This window comes from Manis javanica, chromosome 13, assembly GCF_040802235.1.
Source record: "Manis javanica isolate MJ-LG chromosome 13, MJ_LKY, whole genome shotgun sequence".
Lineage (NCBI taxonomy): Eukaryota > Metazoa > Chordata > Mammalia > Pholidota > Manidae > Manis > Manis javanica.
The window spans coordinates 98,767,840-98,783,294 of NC_133168.1; the positions used below are offsets into that span (position 1 = coordinate 98,767,840).

General features: G+C 53.0%; 1 protein-coding gene across 3 annotated transcripts; it reads left to right on the forward strand.

The window, feature by feature from the left end:
• The first annotated feature begins 225 nt into the window (after positions 1-225).
• LOC108402763 (uncharacterized) lies at positions 226-10,052 on the forward strand. 3 transcript variants are annotated; one of them, XM_017669467.3, is made up of 4 exons: positions 226-467; positions 7,374-7,500; positions 7,863-8,046; positions 8,405-10,052. In XM_017669467.3, exons 1-4 carry the CDS (start codon positions 465-467, stop codon positions 9,915-9,917), a joined length of 1,827 nt encoding a protein of 608 aa, XP_017524956.1. In that variant the 5' UTR covers positions 226-464; the 3' UTR covers positions 9,918-10,052. The 3 variants fall into 3 exon arrangements, with proteins under 3 accessions (XP_017524956.1, XP_073076697.1, XP_073076696.1); XM_073220596.1 differs by lacking the exon at positions 226-467 and adding an exon at positions 6,627-7,229; XM_073220595.1 differs by lacking the exon at positions 226-467 and having other exon boundaries at positions 6,627-7,500.
• Positions 10,053-15,455: the final 5,403 nt, after the last annotated feature.

Consider the following 15,455-nt stretch of genomic DNA (forward strand, 5'->3'; position numbering starts at 1 on the left):
CGCAGAGCGGACGCCGAGCTGCGGACAAGAGCCTGTCTATCCAGCGGGAGCGGGACGAGCCCCGGGACGCGGCGGGCGGGTCTGGGTCAGGGTACATGCGCGGCAGGTGAGGCCGCGGCCCACACCCATCTTGCTAGCCCGGTCTGGCCACGTGACCACTCCAACTGCCAATCACGCAGGCGAGGCAGCGCAGACGCTCAAATTGTGCAATCAGCGCTGCTAACGTCAGGGGCACTGTCCACTCAGGGCCACCGAGAGGACACTGTCCATTCAGGGCGCCGCGGCTCGGGGCACTGTCAAATCAGAGGCTCGGAGGAGGGGTCCAGACTCTCCGAATCCAGGAGGCCGGCCCCACCGCGTGGACATCGCTCCCGGCAGCCGCTTCCCGCGTGCGCACCTGCCGGCAGCGGCCCCAGGGGACCCGTCCGCGGGGCTCTCGCCTGCCAGGGCCTCGGGGCCGCGAGATGGTGAGTGCGCGGGCCCGGGGCGTGGGGGCCTTGGAAAAACCCCGGTCTCCCCGCGCCCTCCTCCCACCCGGGGTCCCGAGTCTCCGCCCTCTGCCGCGGGTGGGGTCCGGCGTCCTGTCCCCGAGCCCGTGGGTGCTGGCGCCCGCTGGAAGCGAGACCGTCCGGGCAAGTCAGGGGCCGGCGTGGGCGCGGGGACCCGCCCTGGAGCTGCCGGGTTTGGTCAATTCCCGACCCGGTTAAGGACACCTCCTCCCAAGGCTGCTGCAGCAGGAACAAGGGTGGGGTCCGAGGGCTCCCCCGGCGTGTCCGGCACACAGATCGGGCTTTGCTGTGTCAGGAGGGCGGGCAGGGGCGGCGTGACCGATGGGGCGTCCCTGAGGACGGCGCACTGCCGCTCAGGCCACCAGGCCCTTGTTCTGCATCTCAGGGTTGCTCAGACCTGGTGGCGGGCGACCCAGAGTAGAGTCTGTAGGGAGGACAGTATTCTGAATAAAGTTTGGTCAGGACGGGCAATTGTGGGTAGGTAGGGAAGCCAGAATCAAGTGAAAGTTCGATTTTAGTAGGTAGAGAATCTCATTCAAAATAACTTTTGCCGGGGTGAGGGAGAAGGGACTGTCGCACCGAGGGCAGAAGCTCTGCATTGGGGGTGGGGGTCCTGCACTTAGGAGGTCCTGCACTGGGGCGGGGGTGGGGGTTTGCACTGGGGGCCGGGGTCCTACGTCCGTAGGGAAGACGCTCCGGGTGTAAGGTCTGCAAGCTCCCGGCAGCGCTGGCTAAAGGGCCTGTGTTAGGCAGGGAGTAAGGGGGGCCCGGGAAGGGGCAGGTGTGCTGTGCGGTGTGCGGGGCAGACCCCGGGCCAGCCTGTCCCCAGCCGGGCTGTCTGCTGCTCAGGCTGAGGGTGGGCAGAGGTCTGGGCTCTGGGGGAAGGAGGGAGGACCGGAGCTTGGGAAGCAGGCCTCTGCTCCGCCCGCTCACTGCGGACAAGCGGCCCAGCTAATCACCGGGGAGGCGCAGAATGGGGCCTGGGGTCTGGGCCTGGCCTTGGCCCCGTAAACGCGGGCTCCGTGAGAGGCTTGAGTGGATGGGGAAGGGGCTCTCCCGCAGCAAGCCGTTTCCAGAGCACCCTGGGGTCGGGGTGCCCGTCACCCCCACCGGCGGTCTGCAGGGAGCGCCGGGCTCAGGCAGGACCGAGCGTGTCCCCTGGCGGGGAGGGCGCCTGGTCCCTGGCTAGCGCTGCGGGGACGTCCTCAGATGCCAGCCTGGGGTTCCACGGGTGTCAGGTGACCGGATTCTTTCTGCCTCCTTTGCCGCCGAGTGAGGGCAGGACGCGTCTCCGCCTTTGCCTTTCCTGCGGACTCTGCCATCCCGGGGCTGAACCAGCGGGGGCTGCTCGGCGCAGGAGGCGGCCTGTTCCGCACCTAAGCGCCTGCAGGGCTGCGCTTCCGGTGGGGTGGGAGGGTCGTGCTAAAGAATTCGTACCGGTAGTGACTCCTGGGCGCGGGCGCAGGGTCGTGACCGTGTGACCCCCCGTCCCCCCTCACCCCGGTTAACAGCTGGTCCTCGGGGATGAGTGCAGATTCTGTGGGCGGGATCCTGGCCAAATCTGATCGTTTTCAGTTTGTTACCAAGAGGCTCATAGGTGACAGACACCTGTGTTCTGAGAGGGAGGGGCAGTTTGCAGGTGTTTGAACAACCCCTTCCTCCTGGAACACGGGGCGGAAGCAGGGAGCCCGGCTTCTCATTCACGCACTGGGACGGCCGGGCCCCCGCCTCCTTGTGACCCTCGGTGCTGGAGCGGGTGCGTCACCTGGGGCGGGAGGCGGCTCCCCCTGCAGGTGCCTGCAGCCCAGGGTCCCCCCCGAGAAGCCGAGAGTGCAGGGAGGCCCCGGCAGGGTGCGGGGTGCTCTGTCCTCCCCGAGTGGTGCTGTGGGCGCCTCGGGACCGTTTCCACACGGGTTGACGGTGACCTTAGTTTGACAACAGCCATAAGCCCCTGTGGACTCACCCACCCAGGTGAGCACCTGGGCTGGGTCCCTTTCAGTGTCCCCATCTTCCACCCGCTCTCCCTCCTGCCCCCGGGTGACCGCTGACCTGGCTCTTCTGTCACTTGTAGCTTTACGCCTGTTTTCGTCACCCAGCAGTGGGTCGTGTGATATTTTTGCGTTTGCCATAAGCGAATATGACCCGTCGCACCCTGAGTGTCGCACGGCCTCCCGGGCTCAGCCCAGCTCACACATGCTGGTGTCCCAGCCCTGCCTGCTGCACAGTGTCCGACTATCTGGGGCATTTCCTGAGCGTCACCTGGCTCATGAGACCACCCTCCTGTGGCAGACGCTGGCGGGCCAGGTTTGCCTCCGTCCTGTGAGTGCCAGTCTGTCCCAGGAGGGGGGCCTCTGGCCGGTGGAGCCTCCTGGGGGTTATGAGGAGGCTGAGGCTGGGGAAGGGGGCCTGGTTTTCTGCATTTGGGGCAGATCGAGAACCTGTGTGGCCACCGAGAGTGGGCTGGTTGACAAGGCTCACCACGCGGCCTCCCCGCTGGACCCAGTAAGCGTGGGCCTGCCTTAGAGCGGTGGCTGCTCATAGGACAAGGCGTGGGCTGTCCCAGGGCCGGTTGCAATGATGACTGGGCCCTTCAGGAGCTACAGCAGCTCAGCCCCAGTGGAAAGTTCCGTGGCGGGTCCCTGGCCCAGTCTCCCCGCCTGGCCCTTCCGAGGGCTGGAACTAAATCCCTGAAATCCCAACTCCCTCTCACCGTCCCAGAGCCAGCCTCCCTCCCGCTGTCGGCTCTGCGCCAGGGGTGACGTCTGCTGGAGCTGCGGGGCTCTCCTGTTTATCGTCAGCCCACGGGGACACCCACTCTTTGCCACTTGCTGGCTGGCCCCCCACCCTAATGCCCCACTCTCCTCAGGAGCACGATTGTGTAAAATCCCTGCCTCACCTTGCCCTGCAGAATATTCTGGCTATCTGTTGACATTTGTTCTCATAAGTTTGGGAAGCTCTTGTTAAATCCTGAAGCCTCATTTGAAGATTCAAAGCCTTTTGGAAGAGCTGACATTTTGGTGACATCAAATCCCCCTCTGTGTGTGTCATTCATTGACTGCATCCTTTCTTGATATTACCCAGTAGGTTGGATTTCTCCACCACTAGCCTTCCTCAGTGCTTATTTAACTTTGAGTTTCACCTTCATAAATGCTGTGGTATTTTAAAATCATTTTTAGGGTGCAGAGTGTGGCTTTTTATCGAAGTATCGTTTATATAAAATAATTAGTTTCAGGTGTACAGCATCGTGACTTGACCGTGATCCACATCACAGAATACTCACCCTGGTGAGTGTGTTGCCATCTGCCACCATCCAGCCATCAGTCTTGACTGTGTTCCCTGGGCTGCGCCCTCAGCCCTGTGGCTTATTTACAACTGGAGGTTTGTCCCTCCATCCCCTTCACCTATTTCACCCAGCCCCCCAGATTTTTAAAAACTAACTTTCCAACTCACTGTTGTTGTAAGAAGAGACCAAAAGCAATTTCTCTTTCATTTTCTGTTGTGGAATCTTGCTAAAAACTTAGGCTAGGATGATTTTTGTTCTGCTGGGGTTTTAGACACAAGATGGCCTGTTTTAGAGCCCGTGACTGAACTTGGGAGGTAAAATGAATACTTTGATCTGAATCTGCACTATCTGGTGGGCACAGGGATGAGTGTATGCTTGGCCAGGGAAATCCCAGGATGGGGAGCAGGTTTCCGGGTGGGGGCGGGGGCTGCAGTGAAGGTCACCCACAACGCTGGCTGTATATGCCAGCAGGGGCGGCAGTGGCCACTGAAGCCAGTTTCCCTTTCAGAAGAAGGCCTGTCACCCCAGGGCCCCCATCCCCTGGTGGGAGCCTTCCAGAGTTTGGGGGCAGAGGGAGTGATTACCCCCAGTTGGGCCAGAGCCAAGGTCAGGGGTACCTGTGCCCCTCGGCAGTGCCACCCTGGAGCCTGATACAGCGGCTGTGGCCCCAGGCGGGACACTTATGTCGGGGGCTGTGTCTGCTACTCTGGGAGGAGTCTGTCGTGCTGCAACGTGCTGGCATGTGCGTACAGTCTTGAGTGACAAATCAGAGTGTGCAAGCTGGCTGTCCTTTTCCAAGTGGGGCCCCCCACATGGGCTTTCCCCAAACCCTGAGAGAGCCTTCTGCCACCAGCTGCTGCTCGGGAGGCAGCAAAAATATGCCCCAGGCACCCCTTTGTGATGCCTGTCGTACAGCCAGGTGCGCTGCGACCCTCTCCACCGTCGGGGCCAGGTCAGGAGAGCCCGCCATGGCCAGGGACCTGCCACCACGGACTGCCTTCCCGTGCCAGACGGCGGTGCCCCAGGCCTCCCTAAACTGCTAGAGGAGCCGGTGGTCACCAGGTGCCCCCAGCAAGTCCCTCAGAAGTCTGAGCCTGGGCATGAGAGGCTGGGCCTGCTGTGTGGCTCTAGGAGAAGGCGCAGAGATGCCTGAGTGGAACAGGCGGGTGTGCCACGTGTCACCTGGAACCATGAGGGCTGTGGGCAGCAAGCACAGTGTGTGGCCTCTGCAGAGGTGGGGGCTCTGGTCTACCTGGCCTGGCAGCTGCAACCTCAACCCCACCTCCGGGGTCCAGGTCTAAGGGCTGGCACCTGCCCGTTTGTCTCCAAGGTGTTCATCTCCATTTGCTGGTGGCGGTTTTGATGCTGGCAGAGGGCATTGTTACAGGGGGAGGTATCTGGCTTGTGACCTGGGGACGTGCCAGTCCCCGCCCCCTCTATCCCTCACTCCCGCCATTGTGGTGGGCACTTACTGTGTGCCCTGGAGGGTGGCGGTCAGGTTCCCATTGGGCATGCCTGTGGGTGACACAAGGGCCATCCAGGCCCGCCACTGTGACAGCAGCCTCTGCTCAGCCCAAAGCCACAGGGTGGTGGCCCAGAGCTCACCACTCAGTTCCAGGGGGGCCACAGTACTTCTCCCGGGCAGAGAGCAGGTGCCTCAGGACCCACCAGCCATCCCTGCCCTTGCTGGGAGGTGTGGCCCTCCCCACTGCCCATCTGTGGGGCTGCCCGGGGCCCTGCTCCCCCACCCACTCCTCCTCCACTACTGTGTTTTGCATTAAGTGCACATTTTCCAGTAAAGCCTTCCAATTTATTATTTTTTTTCAGCATTCTTTGGGTTTTTTAAAAATCGGTTGTCTTTTACCTTATACGTCTAAGGAGGTTGGCAACAGATGTGTGATCATTGCTTTCCAGTGAGATGCAGAAACGCTGCTCCTGTGTAGCTGTCCCCCTACGTGGCCTTGTGACATGTACACCTGTGACAAGTACAGCTGTTGATGTCAGGGAGCTGGCACATGTGACTCATCTGACACCTCCCCTTCCCCAGCCTCCCCACCTTCTCCACAGGCAGCTTTGGTCTGTGATTGGGACTCAGTCACAAATACCTTACATCCTATGTGTTACAGACCCAACAATAGACATTATAACCGATGTTTCACAGTTGCTTTTTTAAATCACTTAAGAAAAAGATGGAGGAAAACACACACTTCAGTACTTCACCAGTGTCCTTTGTTCATGTGGATTTGAATGACCTTCCAGGAATGATTGCCTCCACTGCCAAGAACTGTCTTAGTATTTTTTGTAAGGCGCCTCTCCTGTCGAAAAAGAAAAAAAGTTGTGATTTTTCCTTATCTGGTGATGTATGTGTTCCCCTTCCCTCTGGAAAGGCAGCTTTCTGGACGTCGATGCCAGGCCGACAGTCTTCACGGCTGGCGAGACATCAGGACTCTGCGCACTGCACCAGTTTTCTCGTGATGTCAGGATTTCCTCCTTGTCCTTGACCTTCAGCACTCCCATTGCGATGACCCGTGTGGGGACCTCTTTGCAGTCTTACTGTCCAGAGTCCAGTCAGCGTCTGGACGTGCAGTTCGTGGTTTCCAGCAAACTCGGGCTGTTTTCAGGCATCACCTTGCGGCGGGTTTGTTCTACTGTTCCTGCTCTGGGCCTTGCGTCCCCCGTGCGTGTTGTATGCCACGTGGGGCCCTCGCTGCCCCAGACCAAACCCCTCCGTCTGACTTCAGCTGGTTCATCACCAGCCAGCTTCAGTCTGGGGGGAAGCCCCTCTACTGAATGACTTTCTAGCCCAAGGAACTGAGGGCCCCCCGAGTCAGGGGTCTCCAAGGCGCCACCCTCGGGCATGAGGGTTTGCCACAAGGGTCACAGTACTGTTCCCATAGGAGGACTTGCTTCAGAAAAGCTGTAATGGGTGTCGGTGTTTATTACCAGGAAAGGACACATTCAAATTAATGAAGGTAGAAGGCACGGGACGGGTCCAGGCAGAACCGGGCCCAAACTCCGGGCTGCCCCAGCGGACAGCTTGGTGTGTGAGCGCATGTATGGGATGTTACCGGCCATGAGCGCAGCAAGCCTGGAGGCATGGATGCCCCTGTGACAGACCCTGGCAGCTCGGTGTCCAGCCCTCCCTCCAGAAGTCAGACGGGGGCCGTTTGCCCAGCACCCCAAAGGGGCTAAAACAGGAAGGCCTCCTAAATCCCTCTGTTAGTGCAAAGTCCGGCCTGGCCCAAGGCCCCAGCTACACACAGACACTCTTAGCGGGCAGGGAATCCCAAGGGCTGACAGACATCCTCCCTCGAGCCAGCCAGGGGCTAGTCCTAAAGAATGCGCAGGGTTTGGACCACTGAGTTACCCTTCACTGTGCATCATCGCTTCTGTGGCATCGTCTCTGGGCCCAGCTTACAGAGGAGGAAGACAAAACAGTTAAGTTTGGGGCCTTAGCAGGGCAGTTGCATCTATTTGGGAGACAATCACAGGGCATGTGGGCAGACCATGGAGTCCAGCGTGAGCTCCCCATTCCCCAGCTTTTGGACTGACCCTTTGTCCTGCCCATTCTGATGTCTCAGGCTCCGGTGGTCTTTGAGGACGTGGCCGTGGCCTTCTCCTGGGAGGAGTGGGTTTTGCTGGATGCTGCGCAGAGGGAGCTGTACAGGGACGTGATGCTGGAGACCTTCCAGAACCTGGCCTCAGTGGGTAAGGACGGCTTCCAGCCTTGGCCTGCTCACGAGTGAGTGCGGATTCTCACCTGCGCATGTCCAAGATTCAGTATGGCCATCGTGGGCCTAACTACTGCCATTTCCACAACAATCAAAATCTGTAAGCTGTGAGTTTTTGTCTTGGTTTATAAGGCTTGAATCTGCTTCAGTGCCACCAGTGTGGGTTGGCTCTGTGGGGCCTTGTGGTTCACAGACAGGTTTCTTGTTTGAGACCCGTGACCCCCGTCAGGGACTGCGTACGCCTCCCGAACCCTGTGCCAGCTACTGATGAATCCCACTGAGGTTCATCCCTCACGAGTGCCTTCATCATTAATATGTCCACTTTCTTTTTTGTTCCAGATTATGAGGCACCATGGGAAGCCACCGGGTCAATTTGTCAACAGGACATGCATGAGGAAAAAATGCCAAACCAGGAGAACATTGCAAAATTCACAATAAATAATGCTCACGCCAACATTTTAGAAAAAAATTGGGAAGACCAAAGCATTGAAGACCAGGGTGAAAAGCATGCGAGACATCTGAGGTGAGCAGCATCCGTGAGATCAAACAGTGGTAACCCAGGATAGAGTCTTATGTCATATAAAGTTTTTAAAAGACTTAATAACCCTAACTCTAAATTTGTTTATCCACAAGAATTTTAAGAAAAAACAATTTTTTAATTTGATTTGGGCATTGAAACAATTATAGGAAAGCCCCAAATGTAATACAGTGTACGAACAGGGACTATGCCTGAGCTGCCCTTCCACAGCGTTTGATAATTCAGAGAGTAGAAAAACTTCCTGCATCCTGGCATGAAGTGACATGCAATTCTGATACATATTAGCCAGTAATAACATCATTAATAAGTATACCATTAATAAAGTGCTTCTGATTTCCAACAGAAACCCTATGGCAGACAGATTCTGTCAGAGGGATAAAGGAATTCCACATGGAGACACCCTCAGCCACGGCTCCAGTGTCGGTCTGTACGTGAATGTTTCCACTGGAGTAAAACTATACAAATGCACCAAGTGTGGGAAAGTGTTCATGCATCTTTCTTCCCTTAAGAAACACGTCAGATCTCACTGTGTACAGAGACTACAGCTGTATCAGGAATGCAGGCAGGCCTGCCTGTGTCCCCCACACCCAGGAACAAGTCCCGATGGGTGTACGTTGTGTGGGAAAGCCTTCCCGTATTTCTACTCCCTTGCTCAACACATCAGGGTTCACACTGCAGAGAAAAACTACAAGTGCGAGCCGTGTGGGAAAGCTTTCCCCAAGTTCTCCAGCTTCAGTAGGCACAGGAGGGCCTGCGCTGGGGAGAGGCCCTACACATGCAACGACTGTGGGAAGGCCTTTGTTTACCCCTCGGTCCTTCAGAGACATGTGGTGATACACACGGGGGAGAAGCCCTACAAGTGTGTACTGTGTGGGAAAGCCTTTCACCATTTCTACGCCCTCAGGCAACACACAAAGATCCACACATCCGAGAAAAACTACAATTGCATGCAGTGCCAGCAGACCTTCCGTCAGTTCTGCAGCTCTAGCAGGCATGTGCAGATGCACACGGGGGAGAAGCCCCATAAATGCAAGGACTGTGGGAAGGTCGTCATCTACCCCTTCGTCTTCCAGAGGCACCTGATGGCACACACGGGGGAGAAGCCCTACATGTGTGAACAGAGTGGGAAATGTTTTTGGCACCCCTATTCCTTCAGCCAACATGGAAAGGCAGAGACGGCCAAGCTGAACTGTGAGTGCATGTGGTGCAGCACAGCCTTCCACAAGCTCTCCAGGCCCACAAGACACGGGAAAACTCCCCCCGAAGAGAAGCCCTACGTGTGTAAGGAGTGTGGGAAAGCCTTCGCTTACCCCTCCATCTTCCAGAGGCACCTGATCACACACACGGGGGTGAAGCCCTATGTTTGTGAACAGTGTGGGAATGCCTTCCGTTACCCCCAGTCCTTCCAGAGACACAAAAAGACTCACACAGCAGAGAAGCCGTACATATGTAAGGAGTGTGGGAAAGGATTCAGGCGACTGGAGACCTTCCGTGTGCATGTGAGGATGCACACCGGTGAGAACCTCTATAACTGTGAGCACTGTGGGAAAGCCTTCGGCTCCCCCAGGTCGTTTCAGGGCCACGTGAGGACGCACACTGGGGAGAAGCCCTATGCATGTGAACAGTGCGGGAAGGCCTTTACCTGGCCCTCGGCCTTTCGAAAACACGTAAGGATCCACACCATGGAGAAACCGTATAAATGTGACAAGTGTGGGAAGGGTTTCAAATCTTCTAGATACTTCCGAGCCCACGTGAGAACCCACACAGGAGAGAAACCCCACAAGTGCACACAGTGTGGGAAAGCCTTCAGCTGGTCCTCATCCCTGCAGAAACACATGAGACTGCACACTGGATAGAAGATTCACCCAGGGTGGAGATACTGTGGAAGTTATAAATGGGATTCTGCCTTTATGAATACCTCATGCTTAAAACAGACTCCTAAATGGTGAGTTTCCAGATCTTTCACAAATAAAAGTCTATGTGAGAAGTAATTCTCTTTGAGCTAGAGTACTAAGTTTGACTAGTTTTTTTTTTTTAATTTTTCAGTTACTACTATTTTCTCTCTTTTTTGTAGTTTTTTATCAGATCCATAGTTGTCTGAAGTGTGCTTTTAATACAACAGTGAAGGCAGCTTTTATGCAGTATTGTGGTGTGAGTATCTCACACGAGGCTTTTGATGGCTGAAGTGTCTACCTCAAAGACGTCATCTCAAACACACTGCCAGCCATTAAAACTGCTACTTGTAAAACAACTAGATAAGGAGCCAGGCTGCCACCCTGGGTGCTGACAGTGAACCCACAAAAACCTAGGTGTGCCGCCACGCCCCCAGTAAAGGCAGAGCGCACAGTGTGTGCTTTCCCACTGCTGGCCTTGCTGTGTGGCTCCTAGTGTGCCGTGTGCCCTCCAGGATCTGTGAGTCGTAGACATTGTTCTTCTGAGTTCCCTGAAGGTCATTGCTAAGCTGCATCTCACCATCAGAAGGGCCAGTCCAGTCACGACACCGGCTCTTTTCAGGAATATGTCTGTGGGCTCCCGAATAATGTGGGTCCAGGCGACCACTGGGCCCTTCCAGCCGATGGCATCACTGTCAACAGAAAAGTCGTTTCTCTGTATCATTAGGATAACAGGACTTTGCAATTTTTGTATTTTGGAGTTTTCTTAATGGTCTAGTATGGCACATAACAGATTCACTTCTCTAGTTTATGTATTTGTTGGGGAAGGTCCCTGAGAAGATGTGACCACTGGTGGTCCATGGGCTGGACCCCAGCAGTAGGGGCTCCTCCTGTCCTTGGAAGGTGGCTTCTGCCTGCATTCCCCACTCCCAGAGGCTGCCTCCAGGGCAGGGCTTTGAGACAGTTGCGGGGTTGAGACCACCTGCACAGGTTATGTGACTTGAGCCCAGTTAAGGCCTCCACAAAACTTGAGATCCGGTGGGCGGGCACCAAGATGTACTTCTCCTGCAGCCCACGCAGGACCAGCCTCATATGGACGTATCCTTGCTTCTTAAACCCGCCCCCTACCACCACTCAAAAGGACGGAGTGGGGGTCCCCACTTCTGGGGACCAGTCCATGGCTCACTGGCAGCCACATGTTCTCAAGGACCTTCCCCAACAAATACATAGACTAGATAAGCGGTATCTGCTATCTCCCATACTAGGCCAGTAAGAAAATCACAAAATTACAAAAATTGTAAAGTCTTGTTATTCTAAAGACAGAGAAAAACAACTGTTTTGTTCGTCTCAGCCTATCAACAGTGATGCCATCTGCCTGCCACTTCCTTGTCTCTCCCTGCCCTCCGCATGTGGGGGCCAGTGTCACGTCATGCCTGGGAGCTCCCAAGAAGCTTACCAGCAGCTGGTGAGCCGGCCAGAACACCACAGGACAGGGACTTGAGAGAGGCATCCGTGGGCACCCTGCATCAGCTGCCAACCCAAGTGGAGGGGACGGCTGCACCAGCCTCTCAGCAAGCGGGCCAGCCTCCACCATGGGTGCTTGGCTGGACACCAGTGCCCACCTGGAGGCTGAAGCTTGTGTTGGGAAGTCAGAGGAGGAGCTGTGGTGGGAGGAGGATCTGCAGTGTCCACCTGTTCGCCTGGGCTTGCAGACATGCGGGAGGACAGGGTGGGGACCAGAGCGACGCTTGGCAGAGCTTGGGGGTGTGGGGACATAAGCTGCCTCGGAGTAAGACCCAAGTGCTCATGACTGGGCCTGACTGGAATCCCCGGAAAGTGAGCAGAGTGAACAGGAGGGGGTTGGGGTGACAGACAATGAGATGGACACAACAGCCCTGCCCTCTGGTCCCCACTACATGGAACACAGCAGCCCAGCCAGTGGGACAGCCCCTGAAAGACTGGGTTCTTCTAGTCTGTGGGAGCTGCAGCCCAATGAGGGGGACCTCCCTGGGTATGTGAGATCCTGGAAATGTGTAGAGAACGTGCAAGCAGCCCTTAGGGAGCTGGGAGTGAAATGAAATCTAGGCCCCTGTCCGTGGAAGCCCTGATGGGGCCTCCTTCATTGCGGGAATCTGAGCTAAGTTTCTACAGCCCACCCCACACCCGGGATGGGATGTCAATTCAATATCTATGTTGAGCTGAGTTATGGGGCAAGACATTTATGCCCCTGGGAATCCATTGCTGATCTGGGGAAAACCAACAAGTCCTGGGCATGGGTACAAGTTGTGGGTAAGACCCGAGACAGGGAGCTCAGGAAGCCTTAAAACCTGGAATAGTTCACACCCGCCCCACCCACCACTGTTGTCCCTGATACCCCGCCTGCTCCAGTGGAGGCCTCAGGGTTACATCCTGTTAGGGTGGTAAACCAAGGTCTACCCTACTCTCCTTCACCAAGTCAGTAAAAAGGGCCCATCACGCCGATGACATAATGCTGATGCACGAAGACTTGCCTCTGATGCAGGGCACCCTGCGGGCGTCGCCGGAGCATCTGCGAAGGGAAGGAACCCGCAGAAAACGGCCTAGGCACTGTCATGAGGTTCTGGGGGTCATTTGGTCATGTCAGAAGTTAGAGATGTAAGTGATGGGAACACATCACATGTCCGTGGGTTAAAAACTTCATTAATCTCTAAATGTCCATACTACCTAAAGCGGTCTGCAGGTTCAATGCGATTTCTATTATAATCCCAAAGACTGTTTTTGAAAAAATAGAAAAACCCATCCTGATGTTCACACAGAGTCTCAAGGGACCCCAAAGAGCCAAAACAGCCTTGAGAAAGAAGAACAAACTGGAACACTTTGCACTGCCTGATTTAAAACTTCTTACAAAGCTAATATAATCAAAACAACGTGGCACTGGCATAGATGCACCTATAAAGATGGCCCAATGGAATAGAATAGAGAGCCCAGAAACAAACCCTTGCATTTATGGCCAACTGATTTTTGGTAAGGGTGCCCAAACCATTCAGTGGGGGAAAGGAGAGTTATTTCAATAAGTGGTGCTGAGAAAACTGGATGTCCACACACCAAAGAATGCTGTTGAACCCTCATCTAAACATCATATACAAAAAGCAACTCAAGATGGATCAAAGACCAAAATATATGACCTAAAACCATAAAACTCCTAGAAGAAAACATAGGACAAAAGCTTGACAACTGAATGTGGCAATGATTTCTTGGATATAACATCAAAGGCAAGGTAACAGGTGGGAAAAAATAAAACAAATTGGATTTTTTTTAAATTTTAAAACTTTGTGCATCCAAAGACAGCTACAATGTAAAATGGCAACCTTTGTGATGGGAGAAAATACTTGCAAATCATGTATATGAGAAGGAACTAATATCTAGATTATGTTAAAGAATTCCTAAAACAATAGAAAAAAAAACACTCAAAAATAGGCAAAAGACTTCAACAGACATTCTGCAAAGAAGATATACAAGATGTCCAATTAACACATTAAAAGATGTTCAATGTCACTAGCAATTAGGGAAATGCAAATCAAAACTACAATGAGATATTGCCTCAAACCCACTGGGATGGCTACTATAAAAAACAAACAATGACTGTGAAGGGGTATGTGGGGGGGACTTGGTGAAGGGGGGAGCCTAGTAAACATAATGTCCTTCATGTAATTGTAGATTAATGATACCTAAATAAATAAATAAACAAACAGGAAAAAAAAGAACAGAAAACAAGTGGTGGCAAGGATGTAGAGAAATTGGAACCCTTGTGCACTTTGGGGGGAATGTAAAATGGTGTGGCCACTGTGGAAAATACTAAGGTAGTTCCTCAAAAAATTAAAAACAATTACCATATGATCCAGCAACTCCACTTCTAGGTATTTATCCAGCAGAATTTGAAAGCAGAGTTTTGAAGAGATCTGCACATCCACGTCCATAGCAGCATTATTCACAATACCTAAAATGTGTAAGCAACCCTATCTGTCTAACCAAGGACAAATGGATAAGCGAAATATGGTAGACATACAATGGAATATTATTCACCCTTAAAAAAGGAAGCTAATAATTTAATATGCTATGACATAGATGAACCTTGAGGACATGGTGCTCAGGAAGTAAGCCAGAGACAAACAGATCCTATCTGGAGCCACTCCTTGGAGGTCGGTTCCTAGAGGAATCACATCCATAGAGACAGAAAGTGATGGTGGGGCCAGGGGCTGGGGGAGGGGATGCTTTATGGGGACAGAGCTTAAGTTTGGGAAGATGGAAAGTTCTCGAGATGGATGGGGGGATGTTTGTACAACATTGTGAGTGTGCTTAATGCCACTGAACAGTACCCTTTAAAATAGCTGACAGGATAATTGTTATGTGTATTTTACTAAAATACAAAAAGGAAGACAGTAGATTGAAGGACATAATAAAATTGTATATCCATCACCTGCCTGTAACACTTTTTAATCAGGTTTGTCTCTGCCTCATTCTTTTTTTTTAATTTAATTTTTTATTAAGGTATGATTGATATACACTCATGAAGGTTTCACATGAAAAAACAATGTGGTTACTACATTTACCCATATTAAGTCCCCACCCACATCCCAGTGCAGTCACTGCCCATCAGTTCTGCCTCATTCATTTTTATCTGGATAAATTTGAAGAAAATCTCAGGTAATAGCATTTAGTTGATATTTTGGAATGTATATTTTTAGTGCAGCGCATTACCACACCTAAAAATAGTTCTCCCTTTCTATATTCAAACAAATGTGCAACGATTTCAGTAATTGTCTCCATAAGGATATAAGATCTATACATATCAACTTAACTGAAATGTCATTTATCTGATAGGTGTCTAGTATTCAGAATATATAAAAACCTCTCAAGCCGACCCAGTTGAAAAAATGCTCAACACATTTAGGTCATTTAAGAAATCAAAACCACAATGAGCTATCACTTCATACCAACTATGAAAGCTACAATTTCTTTTAATGCCATAATAGATATTGGCAAAGATGTGGAGAGATGGGAAACCCTCATATATTGCGTTGGAAATGTAAATGGTGTAACCTCTGTGCTAGAAATTTAGTGGTAGTTCCTCAAAAAGTTGAACATAGACTTTCCACTTGACCTAGCCATTCCACTCGTGTGTATGTACCTAACAGAAACGAACATGTATGTCCACATAGAAACTCTTAGATGGATGTTCCCTCACAACATTATTCACAATAACCAAAAGGTGGGAACAACCCTGATGTCCACCCACAGGTGAATGGATAAACAAAACTGTGATGCGCATACACAGCCACAGAATATCATTCAGCCACCAAAAGGAATGGCTCACTGATGCACACCACAACACGGATGGGCCACGAGAACATGCCAACTAAAACCTACACAAAAAAGATCACGAACTGCATGGCCGCTTTTATACGCGACGTCCAGACCAGGCAAACCCATAGAAGCGAGGCAGATGGGTGGCTGCCGGGAAGG

What these genes read in the sequence shown, in the direction of transcription:
- LOC108402763 (XM_073220595.1), top strand. Translation starts at nt 7,365, where the DNA reads ATGTCTCAGGCTCCGGTGGTCTTTGAGGACGTGGCCGTGGCCTTCTCC. An exon ending in CCAGAACCTGGCCTCAGTGG is followed by an intron (nt 7,501 to 7,862) that starts GTAAGGACGGCT and finishes TTTTTGTTCCAG; the next exon opens with ATTATGAGGCACCATGGGAA. An exon ending in AAGCATGCGAGACATCTGAG is followed by an intron (nt 8,047 to 8,404) that starts GTGAGCAGCATC and finishes GATTTCCAACAG; the next exon opens with AAACCCTATGGCAGACAGAT.